Source organism: Borostomias antarcticus, assembly GCF_949987555.1.
Source record: "Borostomias antarcticus genome assembly, chromosome: 21".
In the NCBI taxonomy this organism is placed as follows: domain Eukaryota; kingdom Metazoa; phylum Chordata; class Actinopteri; order Stomiiformes; family Stomiidae; genus Borostomias; species Borostomias antarcticus.
Window position 1 is genome coordinate 15,940,505 of NC_140254.1, and position 16,150 is coordinate 15,956,654.

The following is a 16,150-nucleotide window of genomic DNA, read 5'->3' on the forward strand; positions in this document are numbered from 1 at the left end:
GTCAGTTGCTTTGTGTAATCTATGGCACAGAATAAATCAAATGTTAAATGTCAACTGTGTAGTTTTTTTTTCTTTCTTTGAAGATAGTGAGCAACCTGCATGCCTTCATGAGAAAGTACAAAACGATCCCTTGTGGAGGTTAGAGCATAATTATCTACATATTCCTCTAGTCAAGTCCGTCTCGATTTCTAGCCCGTTCACTTATGAAACATGCATTGTTTCTGCCTGCCGTTTGTAGTATTATGTCAACCTTGCTGCCATCTAGTGGTTGTATGTAGAACGAGGTTATTGTTGATGCTGGTTATATGAAAGCCTGAGGTCAGGTTTGATACATCACCATGGACTGCTATTAAAACCACATTTAAGTCAATTCAAGGTACATGAACCTAAATAATTTTTGCCCAAACAGAAAGCCATGCTATATGATTAAATTTGTCCCACAATGAAAAAAAAAGAAAAAAAAGTCCAAAGACAGGTCTTAATTTTGACTTTAAAAATTGGGAAATTATCTATTGACAAAATGACCTCAAAACATTTAAATAAGCCATTGTTCCCACTGGTACTTGGTAGGAATCGGTTCTAATCCAAGAACTACATCCTTCTGCCGGAGAGCCACCTCCACCGCCCAGCCCTCTAAATATGGTGAGACTGCTCTGAATAGAACACAAGAGGATGCCGGTGAACAAGTCAACACAAGGGTTTATTTGGGGGCAGATCACGCCTTCTTGGCAGCCTCTTTCTGGAGCTTCTTCACCTCGTGCTTGATGATCTTGTTCCTCTGTTGAGACACAAGGGACAGGGCAGACAGATGGTGAGACACCAATTTACACCATTTCCAATACATGCACTATAATGTGCAGAGAAGTTCTTGTTCCATGCACCATGTGTCAAAGTAACAACACCAGTGTCTGTGTGATCATTTTCTACTTACCATCTTCTTGGCCTTCATCACCTTGTAGCGGTCAAAGTCAGACATTTTGGCCCTCTGCAAAGACACAGGAAGATGGCAATTACACAGCTGTAGTGCAGGAGCCACCAAGTGGCCAAAATGAATTAAATTCTTACATGCTCAACCTCCCAAAAATGAACCAAAACCATTTCAGACCTCCCTAATGACTGATAGGAACATCAACTAGACTTACATCTGCCAAGCACACCCTGTACCGAATGTCTGAGTAGTCAACTAGGTGACAACCTAAATATTTGGATTGCAGTATGACTGGCAACTTATGTCTCCATCAGTGGAGGACAGTCAACAGTTGAAACCTGTTAAACCCTCTCAGATCTGCCATAACGTTTACAGGCCACCCCTTTAGTGACTCTTAACAAAACTGTGTCCTGGTAACAACGTTGCACTGCTGTCAATCCCAATATCCAGTCAGTCAGTCATGTGTAGTGGTCATCTCTAGCGCGACACTCGGACTGAATTGCCATTTTGTTTGACTTCATTATAGTCTGAACAGGCTCCCATTGCAGCCGTTTTCCAAGATAGGCATTGCCCAAGGAGTCCTCAGCAATTAGTTCATCCACTAACCAATAACATAGTGCCGTTTAATTCAAAGGATGCTGATTGGCTTGGTTGGAATTCCAACCAAGAGATTACTCTGAACGAGAGCCTTTTCCAGACCCTGCATCGCATTGAGAAACTCAGATTCAGGGGCTAGAACCAGGCTAGGTCAAGATTCCTTTGTCACATGTAATGCATGGTATACAGTCACAGTGAAATATTGCATCACTGTGGTCATCTCTGGTCTCCATACCTTTTGCCTGGCCTCAATCTTCTTGGACCAGCTGCTCTCTGCCCACTTCTCGTTGATCTGAGCCTTCTCCCAGGCACGCTTCACAAACTTCATGCGGGCGCTATTGATCAAAACATGAAAACGGTTAACACTGGACCGTGTGACGTAATGGCTCCTACTAGACTTCCTATTGGTTGGTAGGCATTGCAACCATATCGAGTTCACCTGTGCAATTCACTGACAATGTCCAGTACCTAGGTAGGGGTAGTACTGAGGAGTTGATTTGGGATGGCAGGTGTGTTCTAACTCACCTGTGTGGTACTTTGATCACATAGTCTGTGAGCTGCATGCACTTGAAGGGCATGGACTGCCTCTTCACCTCTGTGCAGGGTCCATCGACCAGGGCCTGAGAAACAAATAAGTCAATCACAGCATGTGCAGAACAACTAAGGGTTGAGTTCAGTCATTTATAAGGCATTGATGGAGAACAGAACAAAGATGGCAGCCCATCCGCACCCTGTTTTGGTCAATGACATCTACGATGGCCACCAGCTTGCCCTCGTGGGGTCCGAAGGAGATGTAGGCGACACGGCCGATCTCGACGTAGCGCTTGAAAACCTGAGGGAAGACGTTTTGGTCAGTAACAGACCCTTAGCTAGTAGCTTCTGACACCTCAAGTACTGAGCAAGCACACAGTGGCTGTTTGACACCCTGAACCAGCCCTACATGTGACAATGACAAAATTCTCTCTTCAGAACCAAGCATCTACTAAGGTCAGATGGCATGCTACAAAACATATTGCCACTGAGTCAGTAGTTTACCTAACCAGCTAATTCATTCGCAACATTAGTCGGACTAACTAGCTAACCAAACTACCTGCACTTGTCTAAGACGGCTATAGGCTAACGTTAACTAGACAGTCAATTCAGTAGCGTTAGGTGGCTTATATACATTATCGTTAATAACAGGCAAAGGCAACTGAACTAAAGGCCAATATCAGAATCATTCTGAATAAAAACCTAGCTGGCAAACAAAGCCACAACCTGGCATGTCTTTACATAACCCGGGAGAAGCTAGTGCATAAGTCAACTAGTAGTTAGCGGGCTCACCCCGTGCAGAGCGCACATAGCGCATCAGCTAGTTAGTTAGCCACACTGCAATGCATCCATAAGTCAGCAAGCTAGGGCTGAGCTGACCCCCTAGACAACCATCCGACCGCTCTACAAACACCACGACGTGACCGTGTGTGTCACAGCTGTCCCCGGTAGCTCCGCTAGCAGAACCAGGCCCAAGAAAAGCCTGGCTACTCAGCTAGCTGGGAGGACCACGTTGTGATTCAGACGGAAGACCCGACATTTCCAAATCTAGAAACCAGCTATACTGTTTCAAACAACTCCTACAACGCACCGGGAGCTGATGTATCAGTATAATTTCAGTGTAAACATCCGTTTAGGGTTCATCGCAAGAGTAAAATATCATATTTTAGTCCAGATGAACTCCTCAGGAGCTCGAAGAAGAACTCACCATGACGGCAGTCCGATCAGAAAGACCGAGCACTTCCGCTCCAAGCACATACGCCTTCCGCTCTGGTCCTGCGCATGCCCATCATTAAAGCGTCGTCTCGTTCAAATATTGTACAATAGATTATCCGATCAATCACTGATTTTATTTCTGAAAACTGCCAGATAAAGATGTCAACATAAGCTACAAGCACATAGGGGGTTACTGCCGTGTAACCTTATTTGAGGTTATGCAAAAACAAAAACCTGAGCTACTGGGTAGATGATGGCCAGAAGTTAGAATGGCCATTTAGAGTCGAAGTATTTAAGACAGCTAAATTAATCTCTAAGGCATGGAATATGAGGCAATCCATTCTTTTTAATTAAGACCTGACAGCCTTTAATTACCGAATTGAGTGCATGGGGGCATGTATATGTTTGGATGTATGTATGGTAGTTATATGTAGGCCTACTGTATCTGTATAGTATGTCCTTGTCTGTGTGTGTATGTGTGTATCCACATATGTATAGTAGGCATATGTATATTTGTACTTGTACTGTATGTATATGTGCCTGTTTGTGTAAGTATGTACTTGTACTGTATGTATATATGTCGGTTTGTGTGTGTATCCTAGGGTTGCCAACCGTCCCGGATTGGCCGGGACGTCCCGCATTTTGGGTGATTTTGATTTGTCCCACACGGGACAGCCCCTGTCCCGTCTTCCAATCACAGCCCCCCTTTTAGATGCCTGCCGTGGTGTAAGCCAATAGTTTGTTAGTGTGTGCAAAAGCGCCAAATCCTTAAAAAAAATCTTCAGTTGGCTATCTGGTGTTGTGGTTTGTATTGTAGTATCAAAATGGAACCACCAAAAAAGAAAGATTGTGTAGCTATAATAAGCTATGGGAAGCGAAAAAGCCGTGGATTAAACCGGTGAGTGACGACTGTACTGTATGCTGCCGAGAGTTTTCTATTACTATTAGCCATGGAGGCGAGAACGATTTAGATAAGCATGCGAGCACAGAGATGCATAAGAAGAATATGCTAGCTAAAGGTGCTAGCAATATCTGAGCATTTTTCGCGACTTCAACGGCAGAAATAGACAAAATAGCAGCAACAGAAATCTTGATTGCTTGCTCCATCAAACAATAGTTTATATATCCACTGACAGCTGATCGCATGTGTGCTTGCAGGTATTATGAGAAATATGCTGGGCAATTAGCTTTGAGAATGCGATCGTTTGCACTGCTAAATAACTTGCATATAATATAACTGTAACTATATCTATCCCATCCCAGCTTTTTGATACTTATAGAATGATACCTACTGTGTATTTTTTGTTTTGTTTTTCAGGTCTCCCAGATACCCATCGCTTCAGGGCTCGTGGGCGAGGGGAGACCTACTGTGTTTTTGTAAAATTTTAATTTTGTAAATTGTAACTTGTAAATTTGTAACCGAGCCACCAGCTTGCTGGCTGGGAGCTCCTGATTGTTTACTGGTGTTTATTTACGTGTACCAGATTTAGGAATTGATTTATCTTCTGTTCCTTAACTTCAGCACACCTACTAAAATTGCAACTAAAATCCTCTAGATGGCAGCATAACAGCAACTATGCTCCTGTTTACAGTATTGACAACTGAACTGAACAGCATCTGTTATGGAACTTGATCTCTGTGTATACAGTTTACCAATATAGATTTCAGATAAATATAATGTAATGTTTATAATGTTAATAAAGTGTGTGTTTTATTGAACACATAGAATGTATATATCAGTGTTTGTGTGCTTTATTTTCAGATACAATGTCACTGTATTAACACAGGTGCTCAAAAGGAGTATTTGAGGATTGGTCATGTGAAACACAACATCATTCATTGGCCACACAGTGACGCACACATTACACACAGTGAGCGGCGAGCACACAGCACACACACATGCAACTTTCCAGGGTCGCCGGTGGAATTTGTTCTCTGCATTTCTCCCATCCAAGCTGTCCTCCAGGGGCAGCCAGGAGCAGTGGGCAGTCACATCAGTGGCATCGGGGGAACAAGTCCAAGTGCTCAGTCCTGGTCTCAGGGACCAGGCCGAAGAGCATCTGTTCTTCTGCATGTTTTTCGTATTGGGTTCTTTGGGAGGAAACCCTTGCGAACACGGGGAGATCATGCAAACTCCACACAGAAAGGCCTGGAGACCTTATTTCTGTGAGGCGACAGTACTAAGTACTGCACCACCGTGCCACTCATGAACGATTTTGGGGTTCAGTGTCTTGCTCACGGACACTTCAGCACAATGCCGGGAGCTGGGATTGAACCAGGACCTTCCGGTCCCCAGCCGGTCATACATACAACATAACTTACACCCAAGCTAAATTTAGGATTTGTGAGGCTTACATTTATACACTCTGCATGGAAAGTTAATAAATCGTGCTTCAGTTGTATTATTCTTTGCCAGGGTGTAACAGGGCTAGGCTGTGGTGTAACAGGACTAGGCAAAGGTGTAATAGGGCGGAGGGCTAGGCTGTGGTGTAACAGGGCTAGGATGGCAGTCTACAGCCGATCACCCTCTCAGCAGAGTGGTGATGCGTGGCAGTCTTTATTGTCTTGTCTTTACTTGTTGCGACAGAGAACCAGATGGTGATGGAGGAGGTGATGATGGACACGATGATGGAGGTATAGAAGAGGACCATCATTGCCTTTGGCATGTTGAATTTCTTCAGCTGCCTCAGGAAGTAGGCTAAATCCTATGCTGTGCTATTTTGTTGAGGGAGCTGATGAGCTCCCACTTGAGGTCCCGGGAGATGGTGGTGCTGTCAGGCCAAAATTGTGTCCGAGTCAACCGTGGTCACTGGGGTGTCATTCAGTGTGTAACAGGGCTAGGCTGTAGTGTAACAGGGTACAGTGTATGGCTGTGGTGTAACAGCATGTAACAGGGCTAGGCGGCGGTGTAACAAGGTGTAATAAACCTGTGTTGTAGTAGCTGTGGCGAGCCTATCGGTGGCGCTGTGAAACATTGAAGCAGTCAGCTGTCAACCGGCTCATCACAGTATCAGCCAGGCCGCATGGGACTGCCTGAACAGCACTGAGAGAGGATAACTGCTCATTGTCGTAGCAGAAGTTATAAGTTGTTTTAAAACTAAAACCAACAATTGTTTTGTTTCTATTCTGAAATAGCCAAAATGCCCAAGAAAGCGAAAGAAGAGGCAGAATGGGAAGGGGACGCGGTCATTCCAGCGGCAGCAGGTACCGCAGCTCACCAGCTATCTTAGCTAGTGCTAACTTAGTTTCAGCCCAGCAGTGATTGCTGCTTGCTAACACTTGTATTTCACATGCTACATCGTAACATTAGCTCAGTTAGCTAGCTAGCTCTACCAGGGCGAGGTGATGTGTCCCACTGGTCATTGAAACATTAGGCTAGCTCCCCGGCCATTTAACCTGACTAAGCTATCCAGATATCAGCTATAGCCATAACGCGGTAGTAGCTAACGTAGTGGCTAACGTTATGTGAAAATGACGATGCAAATTTACCAAACTCAACATTTGGATACAACTGCTCAATCAATCAATCAAAGCTTTATTTGTATAGCGCATTTCATACCCAGAGGCAACACAATGCGCTTTACAGAGAACAAGGGAGGGGAGGTGGGCAGACGACCCACTCTCTACATATTCCAGAGGGAAGCAAAAAAAGTCATCACCCGGATTTGGATACTACTGCTAGTCACCATAGGTTTAGTTTAGGGCCAATGTTTTAGCTATAGTCAAATTGTTGTAACGTAGCCAGTTGTCACGTAGCCTGTCTTTTATTAACGCTTAGCGGAGGCAAGCTAGCACTGTTATCTAAGTTAGCCTAGTTATTGCACACCGCAGTAGCCTAGTGTTAGCTAGCTACATTTTTGTTGCTTGACCAAATTGCTTTGCGCACCTAGTTAGCTGTCTTTGACACTGAATTGTGTTGATGAAACGTTTTTTGGTCTAAAATTTTAATGATCTTTTCTACCTCAGCTGACAAATCAGTAAAGAAAGGAAAGAAAGATAAGAAGGGGAAGAAGAGTGTGAGTACGGAACAGCTGTGATTAAGACCACTCCACTCAAATACATATACACCTGCAGTCATGCCAAGCCCAACCACATCTGCCATCCCCTCTCACCAGTTCTTTGAGGACCTCGCTTCAGACAACCCGGCGGAGAAGGAGCAGGAGGAGGCTGCTGTGAAGGAGGCGCATGGCAAGCAGGTGGGATTCCTGAAGGGACAGGGAAATCACCTACAAGTCCACGGTCAGGTCTTCATGGTCACATTTCTCCCTGCTGCAACCATTATATACTTATTGATATTTTGCTCTCTCTCTCTCTCTCTCTCTCTCTCCCCCCCCCCCCCCCCCCCCCCCCAGCATCATAAAAAAAAAAAAGACCGTAGGAAAGGTAAAGGTGGCGAGGATGAGGAGGAGGAGGAGGAGAAGATCATGCAGAAGCTGAAGAAGCTGTCTGTGCAGCCCAGTGACGAAGAGGAGGAGGAACAGAGTGAGTTGGTAACATGTCATATGGGAGGAGAATCGTCAACCAGATGAAGCTGCCCATGGTGTGTTTTGTTCTCACCAGAAAAAGGAGTTATCACTATGTTAAATAAAAAGGATTGTAAATGTACTGGGCTTGGAAAACTCATCACGTTTTTCTTTCTCAGTGGTCCAAAGAACAGGAGGCAAGAAGAATAAGGCAAGTTCTATTGTTGTCACGTCTGCTTTGAAACAATACGTCAGTAAGTGCTGACTTGTTCTCCGTTGTCTCGCCCAGTGTTGTGATGTGTTCAGTGTTTGCCTGGTCTCTTTCAGGGCGGGAACATCTTTGCCGCTCTCGGTCAAAGTGATGAGGATGATGATGGTGAACACGATAGACCAGTGATGAAGGTGTGTGGATATTCCTGTCCCTTGATTTTTGCACGGCGATGTGAACGAAGCAAACACCACTTTAATCACAATTTCTTCCCAGAGTGCATTTTTCTGAGAGATGTTCGTTGAATGCATAGAATCACAGTGTGTGCCCTTTGTCTGTCATGGCCAAATCATTTGTCACTCACCAATCTTCTATTTGAGTTTGTTTAAATGTTTATTCACGGTGTACTCTTATTACTGCCATTGCATTAGATGTACTTGGAGGATGTTGGTGTAGACATGTCACTATCAACCCTCTGCCACCGCAATTTGTTTATGGTTTTCATCCACTTCCGCACCCCTTGTCTTCACACTGCTTCTCCAGTCCTCACAAATCCACCTTCAGCCCCTGTGTTTCCTCTGTTCCTTGTGATGGTATTTCACCTGTGTGTGTGTGTGCGTGTGTGTGTGCATGCGTTGGATTGGGCCTACAACGAGTTGAGATCCATTGATCTGTCAGGCTTAAGGTATATTCCACAAAAAACAATATGCTCATGTACCACCACGAATGTTGCAAGTTCTCATCAAAGGAAATCGGTCTTTGCGTCTTTAATGCAGGAGGTTGAGAAGGTGCCTAAGGGCAAGAAAAAAGATAAGGCTAAGCCCAAGATGGTCAAGGTGGGTGCCGGAATCAGTCTTTACTTTTCACTACAGTATCATGACCTCAACATCACTCTTCACTCTGGTTTTGCCCCTATCCCTATCCGGCCACCTTCCTTTCTGCTGTCTTTTCATTTTTCTTGCGACAGGATCTAATGGAGGGCAACATAGTATCATGAAGAGCATTCTATTGTCTAAGCTATTTCAGCTTCCTTTTTATTATCCTCCTCTCCGTTTCCTTTCCTCTCTGTTGGATTTCCAGCTCATCTGTTTGGCCCTCTAACCCACCTCATGCTCCGCGTCTGGCTTCTACCCCCGAATGTTCAAGAGACTCTGTTCCTCATCTGTTCCTCACACCTTTGTACCCCGGAATGAAACAGGCTGCTTCTGAGGACGAGGAGGACGAGGAGGCAGAGAAGAAAGACGAGGATGAGAAGACAGCTGTGAAGAAGAACAAGAAAACAGAAGCTAAGGCACCGGCCAAGGTGAGAAACACTACTCTGACTCGCGTATGTGTCTGTCTCTCTGGAGAGCTATAAGGAAGACTCACCTGTGTGTTTAGTAGATACCAGAGGAACACTCACCTCAGTGTTGGGGTTTAGTAGATACCAGAGGAACACTCACCTCAGTGTTGGGGTTTAGTAGATACCAGAGGAACACTCACCTCAGTGTTAGTGTTTTGTAGAGATCAGAGGAAGACTCACCTCAGTGTTTTGTAGGCGCCAGAGGAAGATGGAGAGGAGCCAGAGGAAAAGCCAAAGAAAGGCAAGAAGGAACAGCCAAAGGTCAGTAAAGAGTATTGATGATGCAAACTTTGAAAGAGAAGACTTGCTTGGGAAGAGTATGTTTAATGTTTGGGGTCCAAGTGTGTTCCAGTCAGACCCATCTGATTAGCACTAAGCTGTCTTCTCTGTACTGTCTAGAAGGGGAAGCCCACTCGCCCGCCACGCAGTGAGGATGAGGAGGATGAAGATGAGGATAACAGTGACGGCGATGACACCATGATGGTAACTTGTGCTTACCTTCCGTCTCCACTAGCCCTGGGATGAGTGTTCATAGAGCAATCTGAGCATCATGTGTATTACTAGATATATCTATACTGTGTGTATGTGTATGTGTGTGTGTATGTGTGTGTGTGTGTGTGTGTGTACGTACGTACGTACGTACGACTTATATATTTGTAGTTATATTTATACTGACTCAATGTATGTAGGTACAAATATATTTAATTCTATTCTATACTGCACAGTTACTGTATATATGGATGTATATAGTCCCTGTTATACCTCTTTTTGTGCGTGGCTGGAAGCCAGCACACCTAGTATAGCGTTTGTCCGGTTATCCCTCCTTCCCTTACTCCGGACAATGTTGCTTGCGTCTCTCTGTTGGCACCACTAGAGGCAGTAGTCCAGCACACCAAAATCAAGAAGGACACCAAAATCAACTCGCCGATCTCCAATGCACAAGTAGAGTAGTGGTCAAGTAGAGTAGTGGTCAGAGCATTGGACTCCCATCCGGGAGACCAGGGTTCAAGACCCGGTGGGGATGACTTTATTGGACTTATACCCCAAACCTCCACACGTTCATCCTTTCACTCCAACCTTTACCCCTTGCCTTATAGGTCAGATCCTGTCCCAACCCCAACCCTTATTCTAACCCCAACCCACACTAGGGACTGGAAGGACACCAAAACCAACCTGTCGGTCTCCACTGCACAAGTAGAGTAGTGGTGAGAGCATTGGACTCAGGAGACCGGGGTTCAAGTGGGGATGACTTTATGGTATCATCAGTGTAACTGCTTTAGCCACTGACCGCTACCTTTAATGTTATGGAAGCTGCTGCTAGTTGTTGTGAGCTCATGAGCTAACTGGCTATCCTGCTCTTATTGTGCTGGATTAGCATTGGAAGCATTGGAAATGATGTGTCCAGGCGATAAGACCCTGTCTTTAATTTATCAGACATTATTTCATGTCATTTCAATTCACAGCTATTTCAGTGGCATGACTAGCTTCCGTCCTACCAGTCCTGAACAGAAACAAGCCAGCCTCGCACATAAGCCAGGCTTGACCTGGCCTGGTTATGCTACTACCCCCTTTTCTAATGTCTTTCGTTACTCAGTATCTAGTGTTTCTTTTCTTTCCAACCTTTCAGTAATTTCAACTGCTGAAACACCAAATTTATCCCGGGGGGATCAATAAAGTATCTATCTATCGATCTATCTATCAATCGTGATTGTTGGGTTAGCGTTCCCTCTCTGTCCATCTGTCTCAGTGTGCCGAGGATGTGATCGCAGAGCAGGCCAGGAATGAGGACGACCCCTTCGCCAACCTCACCAAGAAGGAGAAGAAGAAGAAAAAGAAAATGGTAAAACATTGGATAATTTCCACTGTCTGAATGAAATTTGACCAAAAAACAAAAGTTTTCTATAGAAACTGTGTGCGCGTGTGCGTGATTGCAGATGGAGTACGAGAGGCAGGTGGCCAGTATGCGTGCTCAGAATGCCATAGAGGGAGACTTCTCCGTGTCCCAGGCCGAGATGTCGTCCAGGCAGGCCATGCTGGAGAACGCCTCAGACATCAAGGTGACCGGTTCCGAGTCCTGGCTTCCTTGCAGATCCTCAGATATAACAACGTCACATTTTATGAAGGTATTAATTTCACGACACTTCTCCTCTCTCAGCTGGAAAGGTTTAGCATATCTGCTCACGGGAAGGAGCTGTTTGTGAACGCCGACCTCCTGATCGTGGCAGGACGGCGATACGGTTTGGTCGGACCAAACGGGTCAGTAGCCCTCCTCCAACCCCCCCGGGGTGTTCTGTTTAGTTAGCATCCCTCCCAGTATTCACACGCTGATATCGTCTCTCCTGTCCCAGCAAAGGGAAGACCACCTTACTGAAACACATTGCCAACCGAGCTCTCAGTATCCCTCCCAATATCGACGTGCTGCTCTGTGAACAAGGTACATAACCTGCCCTCCAGAAGGTCTCTCTCTCTCCGTTGCCGTCTCTCTTCTCTCTCCGTCAGTCTCTCTCTCCGTCTCTCTGTCCGTTTGTCTCTCTCCGTTTCTCTCTGTCTCTCCATCTCTGTCTCTCTCTCCGTCTGTCTCTCTCTCTCTGTCTGTCTCTCTCCGTCTCTCTCTCTATCTCTCCCTGTCTCTCTCTCATTGCCGTGTCTGTGTGTTGTGTGCCCTCAGAGGTGGTGGCTGATGACACCCCAGCGGTCCAAGCGGTGCTGAAGGCCGACACCAAGCGTCTGAAGCTGCTGGAGGAGGAGCGCCAGCTGCAGGCCCTTCTGGAGAAGGGAGAGGACAGCGTGTCTGAGAGGCTGGAGAAGGTGAGGGCCCGCCGCCGGCTACGCATGTTGTTTCGAATATAGAGCAGGTGTGCGTTACCGAGTACTGGCTACCCGCCAGTCAGAGGCCCTGGCTGAATTTGGTGGTGTTACTGTGAAAGATGTGTGTGTGTGAATGCTCAGTGTTTGTGTGTGCATGCGTACGTGCATGCATGCGTGTGTGTGGTCTCCGAGGTGTATGAGACAGGTGTGTAAATGCTGTGTGTGTGTGGTCCCTGAGGTGTATGAGACAGGTGTGTAAATGCTGTGTGTGTGTGTGGTCTCCGAGGTGTACGAGGAGTTGAGGATCATCGGAGCTGCTGCGGCGGAGGCCAAGGCGCGTCGAATCCTGGCCGGTCTCTCTTTCACCACCGAGATGCAGAACAGAGCCACCAAGAAGTTTTCCGGAGGCTGGAGGATGAGGGTCTCCCTGGCCAGGTATGCAGCGTCACCGGGGGTGGGGTGGGGGTGGGGGGGCGCGTCAGGAGGATGTGGAGGAGTGTTTTTTAATCTGCTGACTCTGTCCCTCTCCCAGAGCGCTGTTCATGGAGCCCACCCTGCTGATGCTGGATGAGCCCACCAACCACCTGGATCTGAACGCTGTCATCTGGCTCAACAAGTACCAAGCATAATAATAATAATAATACTAAAAACTTTATTTGTATAGCACCTTTCATACAAATGAATGCAGCTCAAAGTGCTTTACAACAGAGAATGTACATGCATGGAGTGCTTCACATAACAATTGGACAAAATAAACAAAAAGGAGAATAAGATGGAAGATAAAACACAATAAAAGATAAAGATAAGAAATCAAGTAAAATACTATGTCATTCGATATTGTAGCGCTGGATCACAATGTAAAAATGGCATGTCTGCCCTGATAGTTGGATATCTCAGGAAGATCCAGAACTATGGTCGCAGGGTGTAGTCAAAGTTGGCGACCTCGCCCGTGAGACCTCACGCTGAGCAGGCTTTTACTATGGGACCGTTTAATAGACACAACATCAGGCTAAATCTAGCTCCCTCCCAGCTAAAGCACGCAATTCAGACGAGCGTCTCTTCTCTCTCTCTCTCTTTCTCATAGCTACCTTCAAGGCTGGAAGAAGACGCTCCTCATCGTATCTCATGACCAGAGTTTCCTTGACGATGTGTGTACTGACATCGTTCACCTGGACTACCAGAAACTCTTCTACTACAGGGGCAACTACCGTGCGTATACAGTCTATGGTGCAGATGTGTTATATGTCGTCATACGTGTAATATGTGCGTTATGGGCCTGTGGAGACCAATGTTTTTAACTGTGATGAAGCCTGAGGGAAACGGACGATTCAGAGGTTTCAATTCTGCCCGTATCTCAGTGACCTTCAAGAAGATGTACGTGCAGAAGCAAAAGGAGCTTCAGAAACAGTATGACAAGCAGGAGAAGAAGCTCAAGGACCTGAAGGCTGGGGGCAAGTCGACCAAACAGGCCGTGAGTAAACCTGTCTTCTGCCGCTCGGGTGTGTCTGCCGGACCCTCACACACAGGGTCCGGCAGACCTTCTCTCCAGTCCCGTACCCCCTCACTCTCTCCCTCTGCCCCTCCTCCCTCCCTCCCTCCCTCCCTCCCTCAGGAGAAACAGACCAAGGAGGCCCTGACCAGGAAGCAGCAGAAGGGCAAGAAGAAGGGTGGTCTGGAGGAGGAGAGCCAGGAAGCCCAGGAGCTGCTGAAGAGGCCTAAAGAGTACACAGTCAAGTTCACGTTCCCCAACCCTCCCCCACTCTCGCCCCCTATCCTGGGACTGCACAGTGAGTTCAGCTCTCCCCTCTCCCCTGTATCCACCTGCGGCCGGCCCGGCTGTGACATCCTCTACGATCTGTCCCTCCAGGTGTCGACTTCAGCTACGAGGGTCTGAAGCCTCTGTTCAAGAACGTGGACTTCGGTATCGACATGGAGTCTAGGAGTAAGTAAAAAGCTTCCAGTCCTTTGGTTTGCACCCAGATGATTTGTCTCATATGCGGTCTTTGCCAAGTGTCTAATGCATGTGGTGTGTTTAGTCTGCATAGTTGGACCCAACGGCGTAGGGAAGAGTACCCTTCTCCTCCTCCTCACTGGCAGATTAGAACCGGTGAGTGATGTGTGGATTTTAAGAAATTACAGAGGAAGTCTCTGCTGCTTAAGTTTCATCATTAAAACGGGCTTTGTTCACTTTTCAGACCAAGGGTGAAATGAGGAAAAATCATCGTTTGGTGAGTAACTCTTCCTCAGTTTTGCTCTATGCCACTCTCAGACAATACTTAATGCGGGAACTTTTGACTAATTGAGTAGTTTGGAAGGGAACTGGGTGTTGACCCGTCTGGCCTCCCTGCAGAAAGTGGGCTTCTTCAACCAGCAGTACGCTGAGCAGCTGAACATGGACGAGGCTCCCACAGAGTACCTCCAGAGGAACTTCAACCTGCCCTACCAGGACAGCAGGAAGTGCCTGGGACGCTTTGGCCTGGAGAGCCATGCCCACACCATCCAGATCTGCAAACTGTCAGGTAACGACGCAACTAGCACAGGACTAGAGGTGTTCTCTGGTAACAACACGACTAGCACAGGACTAGAGGTGTTCTCTGGTAACAACATGACTAGCACAGGACTAGAGGTGTTCTCTGGTAACAACATGACTAGCACAGGACTAGTGTTTTCTGGTTAAAGACACGACTAGCACAGGATTAGAGGTGTTCTCCGGTAACGACACTAGCACAGGACTAGAGGTGTTCAGTGGTGGACAGTAACCACGTGCATGTTCGTCCCTGTTTGTACGCATCACCAGTGCGATGATGAAGTCAACATCATGACTGTTGAAGAGACTGATGCTGTTGTCTTAATGTCCCCACTGTTTCTCTTACAGGAGGTCAGAAGGCCAGAGTGGTGTTCGCTGAGCTGGCCTGTCGGCAACCCGACGTGCTTATCCTGGTCAGTGTGATTTTCTTTTTTTCCACTGTTATATCAACAAGACAACTGTACAGAACTGTATGACTTAATTTACTTTTTCTTTATCAGGATGAGCCTACTAACAACCTGGACATCGAGTCAATTGATGCCTTAGCAGAAGCAATCAATGAGTACAAAGGAGGTATATACTAAACAGCATTTCATTGATGAGGGGTACAAGTTTATTTTAAGGGGTAGCTGTGGCTTAGGAGGTAGAGCGGGTCGTCCAATGACCACATGTCGAAGTGTCCTTGGGCAAAACACTGAACCCCAAATTGCTCCCAATGAGCTGGCTAGCACCTTGCATGGCAGCTGCCTCCATTGGTGTGTGAATGAGAGGCCACTCTAAAGTGCTTTGGATAAAAGCACTATATAAGTGCAGTCCATTTGCCATTTACCGGCATTTCATTGATGGGGGGGTAAAATGAGGGGTATTTTTTAGAAACTAGCACCATAACTCTTTTGTGAAGGACTAGTAACTATTACACACAATTTGAGGGCTCCGTACAGTTGTCAGCAATCTTCATGGTTCTGTCACAGTAATGTCCTCACCGATCTCCTCTCTCTCCAGCGGTGATCATCGTGAGCCATGACGCCAGGCTGATCACAGAGACTCAGTGTCAGCTGTATGTGGTGGAGGACAAGGCTTGCAACCAGATCGACGGTGACTTTGAGGACTACAAACGGGAGGTGCTGGAGGCCCTGGGGGAGACCCTGATCAACAAGGTCAAGGAGAACCCATAGAGACACGCTCGATACCAAGGTGTTACCACAGAAAGGGCCACAGTATAACACATGCTGTCTAACTCGCTAACGCAGACATGTCAGTGGCTCAGTGCTGGTGTGCTGCAGTGTCCTCTCTGATAGGAGGACCTACACTCTTTGGACAGGTGGACACGTCACATGGACAATTGGACAGATACAGTGGCAGGAGTGTTTGTCACTCATACATATTGAGAGGAAATGGCAGTACATTAATACTTGCTCAGTATGTAGAAATTAAGCTCTAATTTGCAGAGAATGCTGGTGAATGTCTTGGCAGATGGTGTTATCAAGTATTTGCGACAAACAAAATGCAATCAAAGACAAATAAATGGATT

General features: G+C 46.5%; 2 protein-coding genes across 3 annotated transcripts; one reads left to right on the top strand and one right to left on the bottom strand.

Moving 5' to 3' along the window:
* Window positions 1–681: 681 nt before the first annotated feature.
* rpl14 (ribosomal protein L14) lies at window positions 682–3,280 on the bottom strand. The gene is made up of 6 exons (XM_084455287.1): window positions 3,264–3,280; window positions 2,256–2,357; window positions 2,051–2,145; window positions 1,761–1,860; window positions 932–985; window positions 682–778 (listed from the first exon to the last, which is right to left on the bottom strand). Exons 1-6 carry the CDS (start codon window positions 3,264–3,266, stop codon window positions 716–718), a joined length of 417 nt encoding a protein of 138 aa, XP_084311413.1. The 5' UTR covers window positions 3,267–3,280; the 3' UTR covers window positions 682–715.
* Window positions 3,281–6,290: 3,010 nt separating this feature from the next.
* abcf1 (ATP-binding cassette, sub-family F (GCN20), member 1) lies at window positions 6,291–16,142 on the top strand. 2 transcript variants are annotated; one of them, XM_084455706.1, is made up of 27 exons: window positions 6,291–6,475; window positions 7,238–7,287; window positions 7,387–7,467; window positions 7,624–7,753; window positions 7,914–7,945; window positions 8,062–8,136; window positions 8,719–8,778; window positions 9,141–9,245; window positions 9,480–9,545; window positions 9,684–9,767; window positions 11,032–11,124; window positions 11,219–11,341; window positions 11,440–11,540; window positions 11,633–11,718; window positions 11,953–12,092; window positions 12,379–12,527; window positions 12,625–12,708; window positions 13,177–13,301; window positions 13,451–13,563; window positions 13,705–13,879; window positions 13,960–14,034; window positions 14,129–14,199; window positions 14,288–14,320; window positions 14,443–14,611; window positions 14,968–15,032; window positions 15,120–15,192; window positions 15,622–16,142. In XM_084455706.1, the coding sequence occupies exons 1-27, from the start codon at window positions 6,412–6,414 to the stop codon at window positions 15,792–15,794; spliced, it is 2,595 nt and encodes an 864-aa protein (XP_084311832.1). In that variant the 5' UTR covers window positions 6,291–6,411; the 3' UTR covers window positions 15,795–16,142. The 2 variants fall into 2 exon arrangements, with proteins under 2 accessions (XP_084311832.1, XP_084311833.1); XM_084455707.1 differs by lacking the exon at window positions 8,719–8,778.
* Window positions 16,143–16,150: the final 8 nt, after the last annotated feature.

What these genes read in the sequence shown, in the direction of transcription:
- rpl14 (XM_084455287.1), bottom strand. An exon ending in GTGATCAAAGTACCACACAG is followed by an intron (nt 1,861 to 2,050) that starts GTGAGTTAGAAC and finishes TTTGATCAATAG; the next exon opens with CGCCCGCATGAAGTTTGTGA. An exon ending in TGATGAAGGCCAAGAAGATG is followed by an intron (nt 779 to 931) that starts GTAAGTAGAAAA and finishes GTGTCTCAACAG; the next exon opens with AGGAACAAGATCATCAAGCA.
- abcf1 (XM_084455706.1), top strand. Translation starts at nt 6,412, where the DNA reads ATGCCCAAGAAAGCGAAAGAAGAGGCAGAATGGGAAGGGGACGCGGTC. An exon ending in ACGATAGACCAGTGATGAAG is followed by an intron (nt 8,137 to 8,718) that starts GTGTGTGGATAT and finishes TCTTTAATGCAG; the next exon opens with GAGGTTGAGAAGGTGCCTAA. An exon ending in CCAGATCTGCAAACTGTCAG is followed by an intron (nt 14,612 to 14,967) that starts GTAACGACGCAA and finishes TTTCTCTTACAG; the next exon opens with GAGGTCAGAAGGCCAGAGTG.